The sequence below is a fragment of the Nipponia nippon genome, unplaced genomic scaffold, assembly GCF_047370975.1.
Source record: "Nipponia nippon isolate SJK-2023a ecotype South Korea unplaced genomic scaffold, ASM4737097v1 scaffold_36, whole genome shotgun sequence".
Taxonomy (NCBI): Eukaryota; Metazoa; Chordata; class Aves; order Pelecaniformes; family Threskiornithidae; genus Nipponia; species Nipponia nippon.
Genome location: NW_028262354.1, coordinates 550,626 through 577,375, shown reverse-complemented (window position 1 = coordinate 577,375; position 26,750 = coordinate 550,626). Strand labels below are relative to the sequence as shown.

General features: G+C 43.6%; 1 protein-coding gene across 4 annotated transcripts; it reads right to left on the bottom strand.

Annotated features, from left to right (window-relative positions):
* Positions 1-1,300: 1,300 nt before the first annotated feature.
* On the bottom strand, positions 1,301-24,911 carry LOC104014420 (methanethiol oxidase). 4 transcript variants are annotated; one of them, XM_087772676.1, is made up of 14 exons: positions 24,871-24,911; positions 24,067-24,106; positions 21,532-21,580; positions 11,362-11,415; positions 10,162-10,274; positions 9,058-9,243; positions 7,374-7,494; positions 6,112-6,294; positions 5,838-6,016; positions 4,742-4,820; positions 4,118-4,239; positions 3,854-3,946; positions 2,733-2,851; positions 1,301-2,088 (listed from the first exon to the last, which is right to left on the bottom strand). In XM_087772676.1, the coding sequence occupies exons 4-14, from the start codon at positions 11,366-11,368 to the stop codon at positions 1,926-1,928; spliced, it is 1,365 nt and encodes a 454-aa protein (XP_087628802.1). In that variant the 5' UTR covers positions 11,369-11,415; positions 21,532-21,580; positions 24,067-24,106; positions 24,871-24,911; the 3' UTR covers positions 1,301-1,925. The 4 variants fall into 4 exon arrangements, with proteins under 4 accessions (XP_087628802.1, XP_087628800.1, XP_009465343.2 ...); XM_087772674.1 differs by lacking the exons at positions 21,532-21,580; positions 24,067-24,106; positions 24,871-24,911 and adding an exon at positions 16,547-17,005; XM_009467068.2 differs by lacking the exons at positions 21,532-21,580; positions 24,067-24,106; positions 24,871-24,911 and adding an exon at positions 16,651-17,005.
* Positions 24,912-26,750: the final 1,839 nt, after the last annotated feature.

The window sequence follows — 26,750 nt, the reverse complement described above, 5'->3', positions numbered from 1 at the left end:
CCCAGCGGTTTCCTCCCAGAACCACGAGAAACTCTCCACTCACAGCTTATCTTTTGCAGTACCTGGATTAGCAGATGTTAGGAAAAAAGGAAATATTTTAATTCAAATGAGTCCCACACTTTGCTTTTCTCTTCCTTCTCTAAGCACCTTTTTGCATTGACATTTGGCTTTTACAAGGAATAGAAGGAAGTTGCGCTTCAGCAGTTGTACACACTTGTATTCAGGGGCATTTCCAACTGAGATTTCAGGATGGGACTCAGACTGGAGCGCTCACTGCCACTGGAATGAGAGACCTCGGTCACCCTGCAGCACACTGACGGGCTGAGAAGAGACCCGAGGGCCCCCTCACTAGCAGGTTTGTGATCTGTGGAAAATCATGGCCTAAAATAGCTAGCACAGAGAAACTCCGAGCTGTACTCCTGTTCTGGGTCCTTGCAGCAAGACGGTTTAAACATCACCCGTTTCTAACAAGAAGCTGCTGAAAATGGGCTTTTACATCAGACACAGGTGGCTGCAACGCCGTGTCAGTTAGACCTGGCTTCACAAGGTGCTAACAGGACTGCTTGTCGCAGGTTTCAAAGAGTGGCAGCAGTCCGGCTGCCCTACGTTAAAAACACAGAATTGAACTCTCAAAGCCTGATTCCAAATATGTTAGGCAAGACAGTAAGCAGCTACGTACAGAATGAAGTCTTGACTATAAGTAAGATCTGTCAGCTAGATGAGGATTTTGCCATGGAAGCACAGTAAAAGTCGGAAAAAGCCCAGCCAAAAGGCTCCAGCGGGAAGTCCCATTAACACGCCGCTCCTCCGACACTGCTGCTGTGATTCCAGCGTTACAACTGGCAACGCTAAAGCCCAGCAGGAAACGGCGGAGGCTGGCAATGGACACAGATGGGAAAGCAACAGATCCAGAGAAGCAGAAAAGAGAACCAGACCCAAGGAACAGCTTCAGGAAGATGCGTCAGGAACTGGCAAGAGAAGAAAGGGTGGATTTGTCAGTGCGTGTCTGTTCAAGAAGTTGCGAGGCACCTGAAAGGCACCTGTAAGACACCTGCTGCTAGCATCACCTCGCTTCGGCAGCGCGCGGAAATGTCTTCTGCGGTTTTCTCCAGTCTTAGAAAATGGAAGAGAATCTTTGCTTGCAATAACGGGAACAAAGGTGGCTTCAGCAAGAATAAATTCCTCACCAAAGAATGTTTAGACAAATGGCATTGTTACTTTCTGAAATGACCTTACATTTGTGTTCTTTGAAATAGAAAATGCTGAAATGCTAAAAAGAAAAAAAATGTGCAGTTCCACCTGTCTTGAAGAACAATTTTATTGTTTATTTTTTATAACATCAGAGCACAAACGTAAAACTATAACCCAGCTCCGGAAACACATGGCTTCGGATTAGATACGCGTGATTCTTGTGCTGTGTCTGCTGTAAAGCACTGATTACTTTATGAGCACATTAAACGTGGCACGGACAGGACGCTCTTGCTCTGGGGCAAGCCCATGGAATGTATCCTTACGGAGTTATTTAGGAACAGCTTCTCCACCAACAAACAGTGGGAGGGCAAACAGTGGCCAACAGTGGCAAGGCAAAGTGGCACCAAGCATGACAAACAGTCCTTAAAAGACTGGTGACCTCGGCCTTGAAACCTACAGTCAACAGTGATTACACAGGACCTTAGGAAAGGGGAAGGAGCAGAGAAAATGAGATGTATATCACGTTTCAGAGATATCACTTGGCTGCCTCAGAACGAGAAGAAAGCGGAGCTTCTGTGGCTCACCCTAACAGAAGTCTAAATTTAGATAGCAAACAAAGTTCCAGCTGAACCAAGTCACCTATACCAAAGGGAAGCGGAGGGTAGGGAGGAGAGAGGAAGAAAGAGAAAAAAGGACTGAAAGAAAAAAAAAAAGAAAACGGCTCCACGCAACAATTACATCCAGATATCAGAGGTGCAGTCTCCACCAGGGTAACGAATCTCATGAGCTAGGACAGGCCCATCAGGTTCCTTCCCAAAATCCACTAGGAAGTTTTTATTCACTTTCAATCCACCTCTTTCAGTATCCACATCAATCTGCAGCATAACAGAGCCTTCCCTGAAAAAGGGACAAGAAAACAGATATTGGGAAAAGGATTCATATTTGTTGCTCTTCTCTTCCATATGTGGGCAGGATTTGTCTTCGTTTACTATAAAATGGGAAGAACCCCAGATTTAAACTGGGGCTTAGCAAGTCTCAGAAGTGAGTTACATCGCCTCAGTGAAACCTGCAACCTCAAGTTAGCAATGAACGAGGGAAAATTAATAGCTGTTGTTACTTATAAAGGAATAGGCAAGCTGCACTGCGCCCTCCTGTGGCCATCTGGAAGATCATCTTCTCCTTTCTTTAATTCCAAAAAAGAGAAAGTCACGCTGATACACTCAAAGGCAGTCTGGAAGTACTAGGGATTCCAGGAGGCTAGGTCACGTCACTGGCTTCTTCCCATTCTCATCTACTTCCAAACAGATCATGATTTCAACACATAGTGTCTGCAGACCCCAACTTTTGTGTGCCTGTTGAGCAGGGATGGATTCTGGCTAGTGGGGGAAACATCTAGGTTGGCAGGCTGTGTGTAAAAAGTTACTTGATTCTGCGGGGAAGCTTTGCTCTGTACACCAGCTGGTACACACATATCACTATTTAAGAAAGAAATCTTGAACATGGGCTTGTACAGTCATCCTTGCTTACCAAAGTTTTCTTACCTGACAAGATCTGGGTAGAACTGCTTGTCCCATCCACTGTAGAGAGAGCTGGTGACATACAATCTCTTCCCGTCCAAGCTAAGCTGGATCATCTGAGGCCCACCTGGCACCCTCTTCCCCTAAAATTATAATGGAGAACAAGGTGCTCAAGACAAGCTGCCACGGAGGTTGAACAGAAGAAATGCAACAGCAAGGAGAAACAAAACAGCACGGCAGTTCTGCTACTCAGGGGACCATCCAGCACTCTGAAATCCTTGACACAAGAGCACCAAATCCCCTGTTTTGGAGAGAGAACAGTTTTTATTGGGAGTCTTATTCCTTATTAATGGGGAGCCTCAAGGTCAATCCAGATGAGTTCCACTTTATTCACAGAACCAGTAACCTAAGAAAGCAAGGGCTGAAGTGTTCAGGTTGCTGTACTTGGATGGAAGCGTCAAAAATCAAGAGATGGGTCGCATAACACAGCTGCAAATAAGAACATGTCTGCCCTGCAGCTAGGTCATGATCTGCGCTACGAAGAAAAGGAGTACGTGGAGCTTCCTGAAACTGCCTTCAGCGGCCAACAGATCTCAGCCATGACCACATTCAGTTCTTGCACATCCCACGAGACTTTCCGTAGGTAGCTGCCTTGACAGTGATAATATTAACGCACATTGGTAACGACCAGAGACAATTAACGCTCTTTCATTTTTCTATCACGATGCCAGGTGCCATCGAACTCTTTACACACATGCACGCACCGCCCCCCACTGCAGAATGAGCTCCTTTAGTGCTTCGACCATCAGTCGTTGAAAGATTATCAGAGGCAATGATGGCAGTGTGATGAATACACACTGCATTAGCTTTAAATTAGCTAGCTAACAACAGCAGGGAAGATGTAATTACACAGGCTTCAGTACAGCTGAACAGCTTGTCCAATTCCACCAGGGACCCAGAACACTCACCAGGATTTACAAGCTCCAGCCCATGCTGAAATGTGATACCTGCCCAGGCTGTAAGCGAAGATATCAACTACCCCAGATATGGCTTTATATGCTGTACATTGGGCGGAGGTGTAGAGATATTTCAAAATGGATTACGATTGGCTGAGCACTGACAACATGCATGTTCGGAAAACTTACTTTGATCACAAATGGCTCTGGCTGACACTGCAATTCCTTGTCCTCCACTACAGTTACAGGCCCACCTTTTGTGATACTGCCTCCCAGAAACACCTGGAACCGAGGGAATGTGTGAGAACAGGTGATGACTCTCAAAGGGACATGAAAGCAATATAGTGACAATTCTCAAGCAAAAGTAAATTGACTTTTTCTCCTTTTAAAAAAGAAGGAAAGAAGACGACTGTACTGCCCTGGCACACGACAGCTTTTCTGATGCTGGCTTACCTGTCCCACCAGCTTGGGCTTGCGGGTGTTGGAGATGTCGTACTGGCGGATGTCTCCGTGCAGCCAGTTGCTGAAATACAGGAACCTGTCATCCAGCGAGATGAGGATATCAGTAATAAGACCTTCAAGAAAATATTCAGGAACAAAGTCAGGAAACGGACAGGACCAGCAACAAACAAGACCACAAGCCTATTACCTTTCAAAATTCTAGTCATAGTAGCCTCAGGAAAACATGTTAAGATATGGGTTGAACAAACACAATCATCCTTGGAAACCCAGCGCCTACTCAAAGGCAGTTCAGGCTCTACCAGCATTCCCAGGACCATTCCTGGATACTGCGAGCTCATGCTGAAAGACCCGAACTCCAAGTATTTTTCTAGAGAAACTGCCCTCAGGCACTGCGCAGTGCGGGAGCAGAGGTCTGACGGTCTGCTATTGGTGGCGCATAAGCAAGGCTCACTTGGTTACATCAGAAGTGTTACACAAAGGACCCAAACAGAAATTTAGTATTTTACAAGGGAAGTCTCTGTCATTTAAGGATAAGATTTTGCAAAAAACCTGCACTGTACCAGGGAACTGAAAAGGACAACACCCCATTTCTTTTCCAAACACGGTCACACTGACCAGGCATGTCAGGGAGAAGCCATCCTTGCACCTTCTTGCTGGGTACTTCAATCACCTTCTCGGCTGCCCAGTCTCCTTTCTGCAGAAGGCACAGGAGAGAACACGGCATCGTTACTGCCTTGATGTCAGCCAAGAGGGCTCAGCTATGCACGACAGAGGGAGGAGAAGCAAATAGTGCTATTTATTTAACAGGGCCTGTAGAGAGGCGATATGCACCCTGCAAATAAGCGTTACCAAGGGGTGAGGATGGTAACTATACTGCCAGCGAGAATGTTAATGATTATACCATGCAACATCTCAAACGGATTGCTGTAACAGTAGCAGAACTAAAGACTGCTAATCTCCTACAGTTTGGTGTCCTATCTGTCTCCAGCTCACCCTCTGAAATGGCAATGGCTCCACTCCCCTGTCCATGACCCCATTGCTTTCCCTCCCTCCTCTGCCTTCAGGTCTTCCCTCTGCTTCCAAACACTGGCTGAGCAGCAGCAGCACACACTGACACTGGTGACAGGTTTCCCATGTTCTCATTACCTGTCCAATTGACACACTTGCAGGCCAGAAAGCAAGCTCTCGAGCTAATGCTGCAGCTGTTTCCTCAGCGCAAGTGTTCATCAGATTGTCCCGTGTTCAAGCGATCACTAATGTTCCTGTCATTGACAAGACCTTTCCCTCTGAGACTTTCACAATTCATTAACTGTGATTAAAATGATCAACAAGTTGCTGTGGAGGGCAGAGGAGTTGGAATGGGGCTGACAGCCCAGCACCACGACCTCTTAAACTTCGTTTCCCTTCAGGATCAGGCTGCTGAAGATTTGCACGCCGCACATCAGCAACGCGGCTGCAGAGATACTCAAAACGCCTACCAACTGCAATCGCTCAAAGATGAGGGACTACACGGCAGCTCCAGAAAGCCACGCGTTGGCTGGTATGCATGCAGGTTTGCTCTCTGACACAATGTTACAGCTTGCCTAGAATTAGACTGCAATTAGGAGCCCTATTTTTTTTTAATCAGAATTCTACTTTTCCTAAGCGATTGGTGGATTTTTGAAACAACCAGGTTTGAGATTCTGCGTTTGCCATGGCTTTCATCACTTACCTCCGTCTTGTAGAAGCGATGCACTGTACCACTCAGAGCACACCCAACAAAGCCTTCTGCAGCATCTGGATTGTGGAGGAATCGGATCTCCAAAGGTATGGAGCCCTTGCCTAAGTCAATTGCCTGAATGTAGGTGTGAGTGCTCCAGTCCCACACATTAATGCGGCGGCCATAATGCCCTAATGGATCAGGTCAGACAAAAATAAGCAGAGAAAGTACTAGTTTAACAAAGAATCACTTTTACTTCTGAGAGTTTAAACAAATGTTCCCTCACCTCTCTCTACATCAGCTGGGTTAAACCCATCCGCCAAGACTTTTGGGGTTCCCCATTCGGTGCTCATGAGGACGTTGTGTCGTGGCTGATACCAGAAGTCATAACCCAGGGCGGGGACCTTTTCCCCATTCTCCCAATTTCCTTTCACTTCAAAGGTCTCTCCGTCCAGCAAAATAAAGCCACCTGATATAAAAACCAAAGAAAATTGCTTGAAGACATTCACAGAGATTCACAGCTTTAAATAAGATAAATAATATATTAATATATAAATGTCTGTTTTCTAAACACGCTGTAAAATGCAACTCCATGCTTAAGGAAAATTTTGTGATTCCGTTGCTATTGCTTTTATGGACTAAAGGAAATGAAAGCTGGATTTTTAAAGAACTTCATCATATTGTCATGACTGTTTTAAGCTCCAGTTGGCTCTATTTCCACTCAAGTCGTTTCAATAAATCAGTTAGCCTCCTAGAGTACATTTCAATTAAGAGATAGCTTAAAGAAGATCCTGGAGGAGCCACCTCTGTTTTTCTTTGCTTGCCACCAATATCCTTGAATTACGTCCATAATACGCATCTATTCAAGGACATGTTTGCCCACGATCCAGAAGAGAAAAACCCTGCGAAAAGGAGCAGGGTTCACCACTTACCATCTGAAGTACATTTCTCCTAATAGCTAGTATTTCTCTTTAAATGTCAGGTGGTTTACATCTGAATAGGTAACAAAATTTATACGCAAGAATCCTTCAGAAGTTTTAAATAGGAAATGCAATCTAGAATAGCTTGAAAGGTTTAATTTTCATTAGACAATGAGACAAGAGGATTTAGGTTGGCAACAGAATCTTTCAAGGCCAAGCCACAAATACTGAGCTGATAGAGATTATGCTCAAAAGCAATTCTTCCTCGCTCTATGCTGAAGGGGCCCAAGAGAAATGTTAATGGGTTTCTGGCTCATATTATAACCACTAGAGTTGGTCGTCTTTAGTAATATATTTGAAAGACTGAGACACGGCAGCTGAACTCATGAGCAGTCCCACAGAGGTTCCTCCACGCCAGGTTTGAGCTGCTGTGGCAGAGCAATGTCCGAACAGCTTACCTGGTAACCGAAGTATTTACTCGATAGCTACAGAAGCAAGCGCTGAATGGTTAGGTGCACAAAAGAACCGTAAGCTCTTCACAATGCTTCTAGCTTTGCAGCCTGTACTTTGGGAGTATGATACTTCAGTACCACAAATACTTTTCTAGAGTAATGGAGGGGATTAATACCTTTTCCATTGCCAGAAGGGTCTCCCAAGCAGCTGATTAAGATGTCACCACTGCCCAGACAGTGAGAGGTGTGAGGATTAGCCACGTTACCCTTCCAGAACAACTCCACTGGCTCAACAACCTAAAATGAGCGTACACAGAGTCACAGTCACCTTCTCTGCGATGGCTACAGAATACCAGCTCACCTCTAAGAGTTCAAGTCTCAAAGAGTGAGGAAGGAGCAGGAATAGCATACGTGAGGGGGATTGTTTCTTTTGCTACTTCGTTTTTTGAGTACCTGCCACCTCCCGCTTTCTACTCTGCCCAGTAATACAGTATCATCCCTGACATTTATTTGTTCTTCTCAAAAACATAAACAGCAAGAGTCGAATGGTTAGAATCAGTCTAATTCCTGCATCAGTGAAACACTGACATCTGCGTTTGTTTTAATTAGTATCAGTGGCAGAAACACCACTTGTGTGCGTTCAGACATCCGCTCTCACTGGAGTACTAGCAGTTCAGAGGGGAAAAAAAAAAAATCTTTGAGGCGTGCCAGAGACTCAGTTTGAAACCAAATTCACTGTACGAGAAGAGACCTTTGGGGGTTTTATTCCACTGCATTAACAGTTAAAGGCTGGCAAGGTTCTAAAGAACTCAGAACTGAAAGACTATGAATGAGTATTCGCAGGCAGGTGGGGTGGGACAAAAAACCACTTACAAGTTTCCTTACGTTCCACATTATGACCTGCCTTCAAAATATGGTTTTGATCACTTAAATTGTCTCTGCCAAACCTGGAACTTTGTACTGAAGTTGCTGCGGGATTCACCTGACCAAGTACCACGCTGACAGTGTATACGTTTACATCCAAGCTAATCCTCTATGCTTACTTTGTAGTCAGTGAAAAGAAACACTAGTTAAGACACAATTCCTTTACCCTAAACCAGTTTTCTAAACTAGGTTAGACAAATCTGAGTCCAACAATGCCTATTTTTTTTCATTGACTGTAAAGAGAATCTAAACAGTTAGACATGGAAAAGTGCAAGTGTATGTCCGAACCTGTATCTGTGCCAATATCTCTATCTCTGCCAAATGAATTCTATTGCAGTGGAAGTTTTATTCTGGAAACATTTCAATTGTTCCCATGAATAAGAGATTTAAAATAACGTTCATTTCCCCACATTAAAACATTCTCTTAATTTTTTCTTTTAAAAAAATCTACTTATCATACGTTTAGGAACCAAGGATTAGGAATCAAGGAGGAGGTGTCCTTTACGGAAGAGACCTGGTTTTGCTCAGTGAAAATCCAATCAAATTTGAACTCATCTCGGAAAACCATACAATCTGCGTATGCCCAGCTGAATGTGTCAGGCAGGAGTTTGCCTCGTGATCCTGTAGCCAAAACCAATAACACAGTGTGCAACTGCTTCGACTGAAATTCATACTGCAGAGGCAGGTTGAATTCTGGAACTTCCTAATTTTTGAGTGTTTGACACCACATTTACTCCTATTTCTTTAGTGCGAGATTTTTGTGTGTAGTTTATCAATAAATTGTAGGAGTTTCGAAACTCCCACAGGTTCCTAATATTTGACAAAAGCTTCCATAACTGTTCTGACTCTCTAATTTGAAGTCGGAGTTCATAAAATCACTGTCTCTTGGTCAAAATATGAGCAATAAAACCCCAGCTTAAAGTTATCTAAATACACCTTATGGATTCTAGGAGCTCGCAAGTCTGTTCCCACATCCACCACATAAATGTGAGAAGAGATCAGACTTGGTAGAATCAGACGATTTCTTCTCTTTGTGGCATCCCCAAAGCAGCTGCTACAGGCATTCCACCCTGAATGATGGAGCTCATCCTTAAGATTCGGCATGGGCAGGCGATGGATCACCTACAAACACAGAGACAGGCTATAGTTCTTCCCCTAGGCAAAGAAATGGGTCTTTATGTCAAAGCATAAATTAATAAAGAGCAGAAGGAAACTGCTATTTGTTATTCAGGAAGCAGATTCAGCTTGAGATATGCAGAGCTGAAGCTGTAAAGTGGGAGAAGAAAGTTGGACATCATGATTGCACAGCACTTGTTAAATGTTGTATGCTATTAAATTAATTAAAAGACTCTAAATAAGGAGACATGTAATAATGATATGGAAGAAGCAACAGAAAAACCATCACTTGTCCACGTGCTGCAAGTCTCTGACTTTACGAGATTTACCTGATTACAACTGGGGCCGACTGGAGCAAACTGACATGTTAATTTGCACTCTTGCTTCTGATTTTTACTTCCCCACTGTATAACTAAGACAAGTTGAAAGATTACAGCTACGTTTTGTCCAAGTTTTAGGAGATTTGTTTCCTCCACTGCTCCACAATAAAACCCTAAGCAGTAGTTTGGATCTGGTATATTGGTAGCTACCTACCCCCAGCTTGCCAGTTATGAAGTAAATGGTTTGGATTTATAAGGCCTCGTGTGTAGGATTTCCCAGGGTACCAGACAGCCCGCATTATAAGCTCTGTCTGTGCTACTGACACACCCCGAGGAAATGTCACCTTCCAGAGCTTAATGCTCACGCTCAGTACAAATCAGTAATTGTGTTACAAAAAGAACTATTCAAATACCAAGCACAAAAATGCTCTGACAGTGTCTTGAGACTAACAAGACAAATGTTAGCTTTGAGTAACCCAGTAAGAAAGGCAGCAGAGGATTTGATTGGTTCTCAACACAAATATCCACTGGAAAATGATTATGGGAACCCAAATGTTCACCACCCTAGAAAACGGAGCACCGGAGCCATTCTACACACGGGTACCTGACAATAGCGTGGAGATTTGGGGTCAACATCCACAGTGGCCAGGTAGTCAGGTTTCTCCGTCCCAGTGTTTCTGTAGATACAAGGCAGGTACACAATCTCCTCCCGGGGACCTTTCAAGGTAGGAGTCTTGTTTAACGCATCAGAAGAAACCATTTTTACAAAAAGCTGTGGTTAACTTGAAGAGAATCTTCTCTGGATTTAATCTCTCCAACTGTCAATTGCGATTCTTCCTAGGAAGCTGAACCCCCGTATTGCCATTTTATGGAGAAACACCAGTAGCGTACGGTTTGAGCAGCCAGAAATCGCCAGGAGAAGGTGCTCGTTCAGCTGTGGGGCCTTCCCACTCCCTTGCCCTCCTGCTGTAAGAGGCCCTGGGGACGCAATTATTTTCCTGAAAAAGGACGGTGCTGGAGACCACCTTCCCATCTGCAAAGCCACGTCAAGCCTCTGCTTTCCCCAGTTACACAAGTGATGACTCCCTGCTGCCAGGGCCCAGATTTCAGTCCACCTATGCCAAAAGCCTACTTATTACAATCTATAAAATTGAGGCTTTTAAAATATATTAAAGGTCTCGAGGTGAAGTTCTGACACTATTAAAAGCTACAGCAAAACGCCTCAAGGGCTTTCGTGAGGTTCAGGATTCACCCAGACGCTGCTGGGAAGAACAGAACACAACTTTCGCACAGCTACAGGTGGATGAGAAGCTTGCCATCGAACTGCGTCACACAGCACACCCCATCCTTTCTCCTCTTTCCCCTTCTTCTGTCCTAGACAGGCACTCGTTTTTACGAGAGCGTCTGAGGGCAGTCTGTAAAGGTCTCCATCCAAAAAACCCAATGACGCTTTCTTCTGGGGGGTTAGAGACTTGCCCCCAATATTCTTTAAGCAAAGCTCTATTTTGCAGCGTAGAAAACCAGAACGGTTTGTTGAATGTAAACATCTTACAGCCATGCATACATCTAAACCCAGACCCAGCTGGTTTCAGTGCTGTGAGTTAGTGAGCTCACGGTAACAGAGCTTGCATGTTTTGCCCAGAGCTGGGTGCAAAATGAAATAAAATCTCTTCTGATATTGAAAGTCTCCTTGGCCTTGCTAATTAATGAGCCAGTCTGGAAGGCATCTACCTAGGCTTCATCTAATTTGAAAACAATTCCTTTACTGATGGCCTGGTTTTAGAAAAGATGTTAGAGTACTTGCCTTTCATGGCATCCAGAGGAGTTGCATATCCTGGACCACACGCTCCGCATTTTGCTGATTGAATTAAAAAAAAAAAAAAAAAAGAAGTTCTTTTAATCTCCAAATTATTTTAAAGTGTATCTCTAAGAGGACATTGGCTTTGCATTCAGAGATTGACAAATCTTAGATCCAGTTTCTACATTGCCAAACAGCTCTGTCTCGCTGACTCCAGTCAGTGCTGAGGTTACTTGAATTTCTGAATATATACACAATATGACACTCCACGCTCAAAAATAATGGGAAATTTGGGCGTTCATTTCAGCGAGTTCAGCCTCACAATTTTAAAGCACATTCATATATGACAAGGGTCTGGGATTTAAGAAAATTGTGTTAAATGTTTTACAGAGAGCTGCTGAATCACTGCCAGATGAGTAAGTAGACAGATTGCCCAATTTGAACAACCCATTTTATTATTACTGGAAAGCCTCCAGTCTTTCTCTGCACGTAAATGCTGAAGAAGTGGTTATTTTTGAGGATTTACAGCCTGGGTAAGAGGTGATGCTGCAGGTGACCAGAAAGGACAAGAGGAAGGGGAATTATGAACCATTCTACCTTCTCTCCATTAAAGACTCAGCTCCCCACCTCTGCTCCCACGCGCCTGTGAGGGCTGCCAGAAACCCTCCGTCAGCCGCCGTTCCTCATCCACCGCTTCCAGCACAGCAGCTACATCACAACTCAGACAACTTAGCGGGGAAACTGTAGTTTTAGGAAGCTAGAAAGGGAATCTAAACGTCCTCCAGAGAAGAGACCCCCGCAGAAGCAGAAGGACCGCGTCTGGTTCACGGCTGGGCTCTGCGCCAGGAGGAACGTGTCATTTTACAGGGGCAGAAGACAGAAGCAACGCTCTCCTGCACCGAGAGCCAAAACCAGCCGAGGCACCTGGGTGTCTCTGTGCACAAACCCTCAACACTTCCATGGAGAACGGGCGCTGCAGCAGTTGTTATCTACAGCTTCTCCGTCTGGAAAGCGCGGCGTTCGCTTCCAAACAGACAGGACTCCTGTGTTAGGATTTTCCAGAATTGAGAGCTTGATCCTCAGCAAGCATAAAGCACTGCTCATACTAACCCGTAATACTTCATAAGCGTTCCACCTTAGTTCTAAAACGTTTCTTAGCTCCTTTTGTATCAGTTTGGATCCAAGTAAAAATTATATTACAACAGCCTCGTACACAGTGATTTCTACTCTAACACAGTCAACAGAACATATATGCTCAGGATTGCAGCAATAAACTGTTGGCTAGAATTAAGAAAATATTACCCTGAAATATTGCTTTAAGGGACAGTTACAACATGTTGTAAGTTTATAGGCTTAACTGACACCTCTACCCTTCTCGAGTCACGGAGCTGCAGGCCCCCTGAACGCAACGCTGGAAGCTTCTGCTCCGTTCCTGAATGGAAGTAGTATATAATCAGCTGTTTAAAACACAAAAATACAAAAGTGCTGTGTGGCAGGATGCCAACATATTTTTTCAATGTGACGTGAAGTGAAATACAGGTTGACAAAAGCAAAAACAAAGTATAGTTGCCTCCCTCCGCACTGCAAGTGTCTATAATACAACTAAGCAAAGCCGCTAATTACTCGCCATTCTCCGCTACTTAAAAAGAGAAGTTGGTAGCAAGTTCTGTTCAGAATGCCACGGATCTAAGATTTCAAATCCAGGGGTAGTGACGGCTCCAGCGCCCATTTCATTTTGGAGCCTTTCTTGGAAGGCAAAACGCTTCAAGCAATCCACTCACTGCACGTGGAGGCTCATAACTTTAAAAACCGGATCTTCTCAAAAGGAGTAATTTGGTACTTTAGGTTTAATTTCACATTCTTTGTGAAATATTTTTATCTGGAAACACAAAATATAAAGTTTGCTTTGTTCCATGTATGCCTAAGCCATAATTTAAACTTTATTCCAATTTTCTCAATCACCTAAATTAGCAGGAACTCAGTATGCGTTCGACCACAGCTTAATTAGCATTGCAAATGCGGTTTTCTGCAGATTACTTTGAGAAAAAGATTATTTGTGCCAAATTGTTTTCCAGAGAAAACATATAGCGAGATGATGAACGTTTTCTCTTCCTTCTTCTCATACACTTTTTTCCCTCCTCTCCCTCTGATCTTGTTCAAACGCTCTTTTGTTCTGAACCATCGTATCTCACCGCCTGAAGACATCCCCGGATGACGCAAGCCCTTCCGTGTTATACGATGCCAAGCTCATTTGTGAATACAAAATAAGGTTTTTGTCATAAAACCATGATTTGTACCATCTTGTAGCAACACGTTAACAATAATATTTACACGGCTATGTTAATAACCCATGGTTAAACATGTCAATACTACTTGTTACGTTCCAGATCCCCCGTTAATCTGGCAGCTGACCAAGTGATTTGAATACCAGGAAGCTGGACGCTCTATCACACGCACGCGGTCTGCAAACTCCGGCGAGGACAAAGGCACGGAGATTTTTTTGTCTGGAGCGCACGTTACACCTTTACAGGCAAATTCTCTCACCGGTAGCTTCCCATCCACAGAGCCCACCTTCTCTACCGCCGATGTCTCACGTGGGAATTTAGCATGAAGAACACATGCATTGAGCTTTAACTGCTTCACTGTACCATTTTCCTTTTTTCACAAGGAAGTTACAATAAGTGCGATTCCTCCTTACTCCTGTGCAGTTATTTGTACATATACACCAAAAGCTGATAAAAATATCACTGTGCCTTTTGTTACCGCTGTCTACAGCAATTCTCTCTTCTGGAGAGCAAAGGGAATTGAGGAATCCAGTCTAGTTTCCTTTTGCTCTGTATTTTTTCATGTCTTTCCATCTGTTCTGTTCCTCTTTTTGGAGAACAGGAGGGACAGTAAACCAAAGGCAACTGCCCAATCCTTCGGGAGCCACCAACAATGATCCACGGGCCACTCTGGAAAACGCCGTACAAATCAACAACACAGTTTGGGGATATTTTGCTACACTTACAACAGCTGAAAATATGTAAGCCCTAATTTCCCTCATAAAGCATAACGAGGGACTGCCTGCAGCTTTCCATCCACTCAGTAAGTTGTAGACAAAAAGGAGGCAGTTCTCAATGTCATAAATGTTAAAGGAGCTGCTCTGATGGTGGCAAAGACACCGCGCTCTTTTGGGTGGCAGGGAAGAATAAATGTTTCATTTCCCTCATTTTTTGGGCACCAAGGTGTACCACAGCGCCGAGTGAAATCGCATCCTGAGCAAGGTCAAAGAATGACGACTGGATGCGCCAGTCTAGCAGTTGCAGCACAGGGAAATGGCGCAGACACCTCCGGGTTCATTCGTCCCTGTTACTGGGTGAGCCAAGTCACGGCGTTGCTCCACATCTCGGAGGACAAGCACCTCCTTTGCCAGGCAGGTGACAGAGATGCCTCTTGCCTTGCCAAGGGCTGTAAAGTCTTCAGAAATGCTGAGCTCCTCAGCACAAAGAAACGTTGGGGAATACAGATCATCCCAAAGGACAACAAATACCACAAAACATTATAAAAGCAAGATTTAGGAGATTGTTTCATGAAAAACTTCTGAAAGTAGCTTTTTTTTTTTTTTTTAAATAAAAGGCCAATCCATTTCTACTTACCTAATCAGTGTGTTAAAAGTTTTGAAGCGATGTGCAAAGCCTCTGAGGAAGCTGCAGCACGAGCAAACTACACTCAGATTAACCTGGAGTCACTGGTAGTCTGGATAATGAGGTTTATAGATTCACAACAATGGGTAACAGCATTGTAAAAAAATATCCCAGCTGATAAAGTGCAGCTTCATAGTAAATTCAGTAATTATTAACACAAGAAAGAGATATTCTTTGGTAGTTCGGGTTTAACAGCGTGAAATAAAGGAAAGGAGCAGGAAAGACGTTGTCTTTTTGTATGCACTATTTTGTGGCAGCAGAGTTCTTCAGCTCACTTAAAACAACCCGTGAAGGTGCCCAAGACTCCTTACCCTCTAGAGGGAGGTTAGGAGAAATGGGGCGATAAATTAGGCACCTCTGTTGAGAGCTTAAAGTTGGGTGGAATAAATCTGGGCCGAACGGGGCTTTTTGCAGAGCCTGGGTAAACAGAAAGTCCTCTGGAGTTCAGGTGTATGCCTGGGTTAAACATTTAAGTCTTAAAAAATGAAGGTAGGCAAATCTGGGTTCTGGTATGATTGTGCTAAACTGCTGAAATAAACACACAAATGGGAGAAAAGAAATGAGTATGCCAGCTGTACTATATACATGACAAGACACAGGCCTTACAGAACAGCAGAGACGAGAGCAGCACATTCTTTCTGGCATACAAGTCCTTTTCCAAGTAACAAACCATGCCAGCAGACTTTAATCATCTGTTCAGTTTTCGAAGAGCAGTCCAAGACTTGTTCTGCACCGCCAAGAAAGCCTGTGACCCATCAGTCACCATCATGCTACTTCAAGCTTTAAGGTGCAGTATTTAACTTACTCTTTGCACACTGCCTAGCAACTTCCTACAGACTGCCACGACAAAACCGTCCTTACCGCAGGTTACGCACCGAAACTTACAGTTAGAAAGCAAAGCAAAACAAATAGAATTGCACTATTAGTACCTACAAAAGCAGAAAAAGATAAACAGTCACCCTAGGCAGATAAACCAGACTAGACACTTTTGCTGAGTCAGCATCATTGTTTTTGTCTGTGTAATACAGGAATTTTTACTCAAGTCGACAATCTTACCCTGTTCTGTCACATCGCAATGTAAGTGTCCCCCGTGCAAAAGACACAATAATACATTTGCGTGCAAAAAACCTGCCATCTGTTTTAGTCCCCTCCCTCCATTTCCTGTCCGTGTACCCAAAAATGAAAGTCCATAAAAGTTATATGGTCTATCACAAAAATATAAGCAAAAAGTTAAATTCTCATCCTCGGTTTCCCGACAATCTTCCTAAGAGTCATTCACGTTCACAATCAACCAGAGCAGCAAGTCCAAACGCTTATTTCAGTTTCTGAGGTACTAAAAGAGACGTTAATGGTACCATAAAAGGCATTTACTGATAGCATTAAAGCTACTTATTTAAAACCACAGGAGGGTTTCAACAGCTTAAAGAAGTAAACCTTTTAATAGTTGGAGGAAACGCTGCACTTCGGCCCCGCGTCCCTCCTCACCAGTCCGCCACGCTCCTCACCAGTCAGTCCGCCATGCTCCTCACCAGTCCGCCACGCTAACCGAGGGCAGAAGCTCAGCCAAAGGCAGCGGAGCCCGGCTGGACCCGCGGGCTGCATCTCTTACCCATGTCGGCTCCGGCGTTCAGGCTGCTGGGTGCGTGCGAGAGGAGGCACAGCTGCCCGGACTGGATTTTTGTGAAGCCAAAGCTGCCCGGAGAGGGTCCTATATAGCGGAGTGAAGGGGCGGGCAGGAGCGGGGAGAGAAACTGCCAAGGGGAGGATCCAGCGCGGCTGGGAGTGCCGGAGGACGGGGACAGAAATTCAGCTTCTGCTTCCCGGGACAGAGCAATGGCAGCTTTCAAAGCTCTGCTGGAGCCCGCGTCCCCTGCTGCAGCTCGCTCCGACGCTGCTGCGCTTTCCACCCGCCCCCGTTTATATCCCAGCTACCTCTGTCTGGGTATTTTGTACCCAAGTAACCGCCCTCACGCAGAGAGCGCCTGCACGCTTTCTAACAGCAAGGGGGGAAAGAGTTGTGCATTAGAACTCTTAATTTTGGGCAACGTTTCAAGTTCTCCAGGAGGCAATGCGTGCCAGACCGGATCACAGGTCTCAGCTGCGCCTGGTTTGGCAGGCAGCAATGGTTTTAACAGTTCGTGGCCCTTCAGTCCCTTAAACACAGCAGCTACAAAAAGACAACTTGCCTGCTGAAAACTTCACAGAATTACTGCTTAAAGAAGAGTCTTTCACGACTGACAGCTGCCCCACAGTATTGGAAAATTTGGATTTCACTCTTTATTCCATCTGGGATTCTGCTGAACTGTCCCTAATAAGAATTAGTCTGTTATTTCCCATGGAGTCTTTAAAGGACAGGACTTTTTCCCAGACAACGTTACCTCTGTCATTTCCAAAGCATTCTCCAGAGAGGCTACTGCATTTTACAACCCTGTCCCACCTCTCCTCTGCCTTTTACACAAGCCACCAGCAGAAAAAGTAAACGCTGCTGGAAATGCTAGAACTATTTAGGCAATTCCCTCCATGAAGCCCAGAGAGTGTCAGGGAGAGCTGACAAACAACCTGTAACTAACCATTTCTTTAGATTTATTTAACAAACAGAGCCTTTTTTCCCTGATCACGAATTAGACAAAGGCAGTCTGTTAACCTGTTTACTGCCCCAGGGTGCTAGCTAAATATTTTGTGCAAACAAATCATTGCTCAAAAATGCTTTTCTATAGATTTTGTTCCCAATGCTCCCCAGCTGTAGTTAGGTGTTTGAACAGTGTGATGGGCCATCCAAGTCCTGGCTCTCTCATCTCATTTGATGGGCTTACTTCTGCTAACCGATTCAAAAAGAACATAATTTTTTTTTAAAAAAGGTATTTGTATTATTTTTGCCCACAAAGCCTTAGTGTCCGTTGGACTGTTGATCTGTCATTAAGAGTTCCTTGCACATCTATCACTCTTTCTGGTCTTTTCCTCCTCAGATACAGCCTTGTCTGTCCAACAGTTCCTTCCCTTCTTAACCTTTCATTGTAAAACACTACTTCACTACGCATAAGCTTGATTCAGTGGTTTTTTAAGCCGCTACTAAAAAATGCGAGTAATTTATTTCATAAACCCGGGAGACTGTGTTCTCAGGAGACACCATGGCACGCTGCCTGCAGATCCACCTGAAGGCATCAGACCAGGGTGCTCCCGAAGAACCCCCCTGACGCTACAGGGACTGCAAGGACGGGCAGCAGTTCACAAACATCACTTCAGTTACAAGACCTATGACCTGAATTTTAGGCCGAGTGGGTGGGAATTCAGTCGTTCTCAGCAATGACCTACTTCTGACTCCCTCAAAATCACCAGTGCTAGCCCTCGAGGTGAGCAGGAGGACGGTCAGGCCAGCTCCACACACCCACTGGTCCCGTGCAAGAAGTAATACTGCCGGAGAGCAGGGGAAGCGCAAAATACAAACAACACGAAAACGTGCAAACTGATCAGGCAACAGGTTACTTCTGTTTAAGTTATCTGACCAACAAGGAACGCATTGCTGCTCAGGATGAGGATCGCAGTGTATTAACTGACTACTAGTCTGGGCTCACATCTCATGCTGCTGTGGAGGCAGCGGGATCTGCTGCACGCCTCAGGATGTGCCTCTCACAAACACAAAACCAGAGAAAGGCCCAGATGACTTTGTACACACCCAGAGGCTTTGGAACAGCCTCGGAGGCAGCCGGGAGCAGGGAAGTTGTAGAAGAGACGCTAGAGATTGAAAGAAGTGGGTGCCAAAGGGGCGGTCGGGAACAGCTTGGTGAAAATATTACAAACAGCTCGTGAGATAAAACCCATCGAGTGAAACAGGGCTGTGTTAAAAACAAACCCACACCAGCAGCCACAAATACTTTCATCTAGCCCTTCACAGGCGAAGCTACACCGCACCACCTTTCTCCGGTTTCTATACACCTCTTGCTGCTGTGACACCCCGTGTTGCAGCTCAGGCTCCTGCAACACTTCTGGCAAGCGCAGGCCTGATTTCTGTATCCTGCATCCAGAAATTAATCTCATTGAAGTGTCATCGCTGAGATTCGCAAACATACTTTATCAAAGTAGAATACTTTTATCACCACATCGGCATGCCTTGTCTTGAGAGATGGTTATAATATATCATTACATTTATGGCAGCACCAAAACACGTGTAGGTAGGGCCAAACAGACTTGTTTCTGGCCCGTGCCTTTTAATGGCATCCAAACTCCAAATTATGCTTGAGGTAAATTCTGATTTGGTTCAAAACAATCTGACTAGATGGTTTATCTAGTCCATTGCTTCACATACCAAGGATTCCCCAAAAGCCTCACTCCCCTGTTCTGCGTGCCATTCAGTAGTGCTGCACAGGACAGAGAACTCGGTTTTCTTCTCAAAGCAAGCCTGGAACCATGGGACGACACAATACCTGACCCATCCCGACTTCTCACGACATTTTCATCGCGTTTCACGAGCAATATGGAATGAGCCCAGGTACGAAGGCCAGGATTTCAAACGCTCTTACTTTTATTCTTCTCTGGGAGATTTTGCATAGCTCGTTCTCAGCTGATACAGCATGGTGCATGTCCTTGTGTTTTAACAGACTGTTTTTCAGATGTTTCATTCCCATTCTTCCAAGGTGGGTATAATGTGAAAACTCTCTATTTTCAGTCTTTAGATTCTACACGGGATCTACCAACAATTACGCCGATTCTTTCAATTACAAGTAGAATGGAAAAACGAACGGTCAGCTCTCTAGTTTAACCGATGTCCTGTGGATTACGTACGCATAGCGTGTGGAATATTGGGTCCCTCGTCTTTCGTTGAGAGTCCTTGTACAAAAGCACCGTAAAAAGAATGAATCATAATTATTACCCATTACAAACTGGATCGGGCATATATCAGAAAGTTCATATAAACCGATGTGAAATAGCTTCAGTCTGGGTTAGAAATGATTTCTTTTCTTCACTGCCCTGGACAAGTCTCAAACTGGCCGCCTGTTAACCTCTCTGTCTGCCTTATTACTGGTGACTTTTTGAACTCAGTAACATGTTTACACAATTAAGCAAGCAAAAGTTATGTGATTTGTTTGTATAATTTGTCCCGCAATCACACAAAGTGCAAAGCCTCTTCAAGAGTAGGATCGGGACCTTTACATTGCACTCATATTTTCATTCTAGCTGCATAACTAATACGAGCGACATCTTTCCTCCCTCTCCAAGCATCTCTCTCCAAAACAAGAATATGAGAATAAAAATCTAAATGTCATTGTCAAAGAGTACAGCAACTAAGAATTCCCTGTTGTGCGTTTGCCTTGGTAGACAGTTTAATACCAAGGATTTATCCTTTTAATGTTTATGAAAACATTGTGTCAATTTAAACGAATCTTTACAAAACAGGCAAAATCTTGCAAACCTCAGGCAAAATCGACATAGAGAATGTGGCTTGAGTAAAGACTATTGCATTTAGATGAGCAATGTTATTTCTTTCTTCTCTTGATTGTGCAGAAAGTATTAAAGCAAAGGAAAAAAGAAAAGAAATCCAAACAAACGCAACACAAAAATGAACCCCCAAAACAAAAAGCCCAGCAAAACAGAGCAATCCACTGGAGACAGATTCCTTCACCTCTAAAGAGGATGGGAAAGGAAAAACCCCACACGTGACAAGCGAGAGTCAGCTCATCCAGTGGACAGCTGGAAAAACCTGCAAGCACCACAAAGGTGAGGGCAGAGTAAGACCTGGGGAAGAGTTACGATCAGGAAAAAACATTAAGAGGCCATCATGTTCGCAAAGTCAAGCGTTCTTTAATAAAAGCTACAGTTAAGGGTGTCGATATAAATTAAATTCAATCCCCTTTTATGCTGATATAAATTAAATTCAATTGCCTTTTAAACGCGCATTGTAAATCCTATATTGTGAAATAACCCAGCATTATTTTTTCATAAGATATACGCCTAATTCAATTCATGAGTAGTTAATACATTTAACCATTAATATTTAGTGCACAACCACAAGGTTATCAAAAAAACCCCAACACATTCCAACCAAGCACAAACTGCAATTTTTCTAATTGCTGCATACGAACCTTGCCACACCACTATTCTATAAACGCTGTTGAATTCAGCTGCGCAATACCCACTACAGTAGGTGGCATCATTTAGTTTATTTGACAATTGCTGACTTGAGAGGGAGAAGAATTATAACTCCATTGGCCAAAAACAATTACTAAATTTCAATACCCTCTTTAAAAAAAGCACAAGCGTTTAGCTTATTTATAACAACATACGCAACTCACTTGTCCCTTCTGCAAATTTGGCCGCAGAGGTTTCATGCTGAGCACCCAAAAATGAAAACTACCCAATTACTGGCCCAATTTGTAGTTGAAGCGACTCATCCACAACAACTTTGGAGTCAATGGAGACACTAGAATTTATCGGGGGGAATTAGTAGAGGATAAATTAGGTTGCAGAAGACAAAAAAGAGTCCATTGCAGCCTACCTTCAAAAGAAGAGACCAGGAAATATACACCATTCGTCGTCTTCACTCCCTGGAAAATTGTTCAACAATTTGTTAGAACCTTAAAATAACTTGGAGAGAACTAGCCTGTGATTACTGAGAACAAATCACAGCACACCAGTTTCCTTCTACGATAAGAGAAGACTGATCAAAAGGGGAGAAGTAGAGGAGAGCATATATCTTGGTTAGAGTGGGAAGTTTGATGTTGTGCCCCACAACTTTCTCCTAACTAAACATATAGCTTATATAAAACAACTCTAAGTTTGGTGTAAAAATATCTGCAAAACTATTAAATGAAAAAAATAGCTATGTAATGATTCACTGACAAATCGGAAGGATGTTTCCACTGTAGCTCTCTAGCAGTCTACTCTGGATCCATATTAACAAGGAACTTCAGCACCGTACCACATGTGAAACACAGGATAGGCGCATCAGATCTACAAACAGCAGCAAAGGAGGAGTATCAAGGATTATGGATTACGGGATTATGAAAACATGGAGAAATTTGGAAGCAGAGGGGTGCTTTTCCTGAAAGAATACCATCGTTATCAGAATCAGCCTGGAAGCTAGAAACGTCCAAGGCATCTTAAAGATTTTGGAATTCCTTTCTCAGTTTCTTTATCCGGATATTTGTTCCCAACCTGTGCTGGTTTTGGCTGGGATAGAGTTAATTTTCTTCTTAGTAGCTAGCCTGGGGCTAGCTGTGTTTGGGATGTGCGCTGGAAACACTGTTGTAACACAGGGATGTTTCAGCTGTTGCTGAGCAGGGCTTACACAGCGTCAGGGACTTCCCAGCTCCTCCTACCGCCCTGCCAGCGAGGAGGCTGGGGGCACAGCCAGGACAGCTGACCCAGACCGGCCACCGGGCTGTTCCGCACCGTACGGCGTCCCGCTCAGCATACAGAGCTGGGGCAAGGAGGAGGAAGGGGAGACGTTGGGAGCGATGGCGTTTGTCTTCTCAAGTAACCATTAGGCGTGACGGAGCCCTGCTTTCCTGGGGATGGCTGAGCACCCGCCTGCCGGTGGGAGGCAGTGAAGGAATTCCTGGTTTTGCTTTGCTTGTGCACGCGGCTTTTGCTTCACCCATTAAACTGTCTTTATCTCAACCTATGAGTTTTCTCACTTTTACCCTTCCGATTCTCTCCCCCGTCCCACTGCGGGGAGCGAGCGAGCGGCTGCGCAGGGCTCAGCTGCGGGCTGGGGTTAAACCGTGACGCAACCTTATGTGGACTCAGAGGCAGGCTGAACAGCATTAGTGTGAATTTGTCTTAAAACAGCACGGAAGCAGGTCTCGATGCATTAATTGATGTCAGGATGGCAAAGCGATCATCTGCAACACAAATGTTGACAGCCTTCTTCGAACTTCATTGATATTTGCAAACCACATTATTGTTCTTTAATTGTTATATAAAACACTACATCTATACGGCAATTCCATTGGCAACCAGAGTTAAATATCTACACGTGTAATAATAAACGGTGCTTTTGACAACTTTCAAATTTTATCACCAATCTTACAATAGAGATTTCTGTTAAGTCCTGCAGTCGTGCTATCTGAAGGCATCACAGTTTTTGTTTCTAAGAGGCAATATGCTAAGCCTCGTGTTTATGGAGAGCGCACGGCTTGAAGCTGAAACAAGTACGAAATCCCATACATTTATTATTTTTAATAATTTCATAATGTTTAAAGAAATTGCATCATCTTGAAGAGCCCAATCTTTTACTTCAAGGATGATAATCATGAAATGACAACAACCAGATGTTTAGAGAAACTGCAAAGGGAAATCTCAGCTGGGACTTGACAAGACAAACAAAACCAATGATTAAAAAGACAGACATTTTTATAGCCACAACAGCTTCCTGCAGAGAAATATCTTGATCCTGGGCCAAATCCCAGAGTCCTGTAGGCTAGAGGCCTCTAACTCTATTTTTATTACGACTTCCCTTGAGCAGGTTTCTTCTGCAGTGGTAGGTTATTTGCCTAAGTAATTAGCTCATATTTTGCGGATAATATTGTCATTATCTCAGGACTAGTATTATCAGCTGTCAGTAAAACATTGCCATGTCTTAGCAGCTTTTTAAGGAAAGGAATCCCACTCCTTATTCGTACCTTTGTTGCTCAATTAGGCTCTCTCAAGAATAAAGACCTGCGTTAGCCAAGAGCTGGGCCGTAATGCACTTCAGTGTCCCTTCAAATGTACGGTGCCCTCTAAAAAGAAAGGCTGAGGTTTGACCTACCTCAGTATTTCCCTTGTTACACAAATCTGCATTCAAAGAAGAGCCTGTAATTGTGATTATGTTCTTGGCCAATCGGGTCCAAAACTTCGGTATGAACTCTGGGGATATCCTTCGTTCAGAGGGCAGTTTCTTTTCAGAGGGCGTATCTTTATAAATGTGACTCCAAGTGCGTACCTCCACAGTTAACCAAGTCCCCCAGGACTTTGTATTGTAATAGCTCATTTAAGTAAAAAAGGACAGGGGGAAAAAAGGGAAAAAAAAGAAGGAAGTACTCCTTACCTCTCTGCAACATAGTAAAACAGCTCGGCAGATTTCTACCCTAAAAACAGAAATGTAAGGGCTTTTTAATGATTTTTAGCAATCTTTTCAAAGACACAAGTGGTGACTGAGGCTTACGCATTTGGTGGCTATGTGGTTTCAAACAGCTTAAGTAGCTCCTGGTCACCCATTCCCATCCTTATGCGATCCACCAGGTTGTACAGAAACGGCAGTGGAGAGGGGAGGAAATTTTCTACACATGTAGTTATCATAGATAAATTTTGGAGAGAAGGGAAAAATTTATAGCTATAAACTACTGAAAATTTGTGCTCTGTGCTACACCTTGTAAATGTAAATGAGTTACAACATATTTGAGAATTAAATTGAGCGTGTAACCAATTAATAAGCATCCTCAGGCATCACAGTGACCCATTTGAAGTATGAAGGAAAAACATTTAATGGAGGATTCCCCAAATCCAGTCTTTTGAGGTAAAACAACACATTTGATTTCTGCATTTCAGGAACAGCTAGAGCCATTTCTTTCAATGTTTGTTTGAAAAAAATGAAAAACAAAGTTCAAAATTGTATATGTCAGTTAAAATATAGAACATGTGGATGTTTTAAATATTTGGATCTAAAGAATACCAGTTAACTTTAAATTCATCACAAACAACACAAACTGAACCTAAGTATTAATTCAGTGGGCTAAATGAAACGGAGAGACAGTTCTGTAATCAAAAGGAAACAGGGAAATGACCTGCACCTAAAGCAACAAAGGAATGTAATAAAGGAACTGCAAAAAATCAGGGAAAAAGGTCACTTAACTGTAGCAAGCTTGGGTATTTTGGGCAGCCAGCATGCCTTCCTGCGCAAACGTCCGTCTGCCTTGATGCACCTGACTCAGCCAGTCTGCCAGAGGAAAAAAAAGCAGTTACATATATAATCTTGTTTTCAAATTGTTAGTGGCATTCTCAAAGTTTATTTCATTCAAACATATTCTAGTGGAAATTTCTGCTCCTTCAAAACCTTTATTTGTTTTTCTGGCCAGCCCCACGCTATTTTTTGAGTATACTTAAGAACTGGAGAAAGTCTACTACAACCTGTTCCACTTTCAGAGCTGAAATACATCCTTCCAAGCATTTTTCAGTTGTTCTAAAACCACATGCTGAAACTTTTTCACTTTTTGCCGCAGGTGGTTCCAATCTTAGACCCCTGGCAAAAACCCTTAGATGGCAAGTGTCCAAACCCCTGCCTAGCTACAGAAGCAAAATCCGATATTCCAACTCACTCTCTTCGGAACACATAATTTATCAATGGAGTTTTCCTACTTTTCAGTAGGAAGTCAAACTTTTTACTGGAACCTACACTAGATTAGGAAAACGTTTTAGGGCTCGTTCAGCTGAGGCGCGCAGCTGGACCTGCCTGACCGTCATGCTTAGATTGGCTGGCGCGCGCTGATCTCAACGTGGCTTGTTTTCCTCGGGTGAATGAGCCCTGAGGAAAACAGCATTTCGATGTCTGCACAGGTATTTGCCTTCCCTCTCCTTCAAGACTGGTTAGTTTCTGGCTTCTTTCAGCCAGGGATCATCAAGGTAAACACCTGCAGTGCAACGCATCTCCTGGATTGCCCCAAACGCGCATACAGCTGGTATTTACCAGATGAAACACAGAAGCCCACCTGTGTGTCGTGTTTTGAAACATACATAATTCACAATTATCTGTATTCCTAAAGAAATAGGAATTTTCTTTCTGGAGCAAGAATATCAGACTCCTATCTTTCTACCCTCATCAATTCATGCATTTCAATAGCAACTAAAAACTTCTCATCCTACCACACTCCCCAAACAGAGGGCTTTCCTTCTGTCCCAGCTGAACATGGCACAAATAAAAAATAACTCACCAACGGTGATGTGATGTAAAGCAGCTGCCTTCTCCCTGTCATTAATTCCATTTGGCTTTGGTATCTGCAGAACATACACTGGATAAACACAAAACCACCCTGGTGAATTTTTATGGTTTCTTAGGTCTCAGAAACATTGCATTCACAAGGAAGGAAGAAATCAAGTTTGGGATTAGCAGATGATAATTTTTCCAGCGGTAAACACAATCATTAGTCATCAGTCAGTAATATAAAACTTCCTTGGTAAATCCTTACTGCTATTGACATCTGAATTCCATTTACAAACTTAATTTTTCCCATCACTAGCAATGTCAGCGCGGCTGGCTGTTTTCCCCTTCGTTTAAGGAAAAAATCACTTTTTATTCATAGCTTCCAGATTATGTTTTTTGAAAAGGCAAGTGAAAATTGCTATTATTATATTAAATAATTAAATAATGCTTCATCTAAGGCAGAGGCTGCGAAGCACAATCAGGAATACAAATGCATAACTAGCCATAATGATGTTTGTTATTATTATCAGCGGCATAACCACAGAAGAGAACGCAGCCCTTTGTATTGCGTATGTATAGGATTTATAGGTGACAGATAGACAGTTAAATGAAAGCACTTCCCTCCAGCGTGAGGTGAAGCAGCCTGGTGCATTGTGTAAAGCAGGAAGAACGACTGGTAACTCACGAAGACCATCAGAAGAAAATGAATGTGCTTGTTTAATGAACTGCAGAATAATAAATCACATTCTAGCAACACACGGGTATCACAGCAAGGGGGTCCCTTTGGGAAGCACACTACTTACCAAATTCCTAAG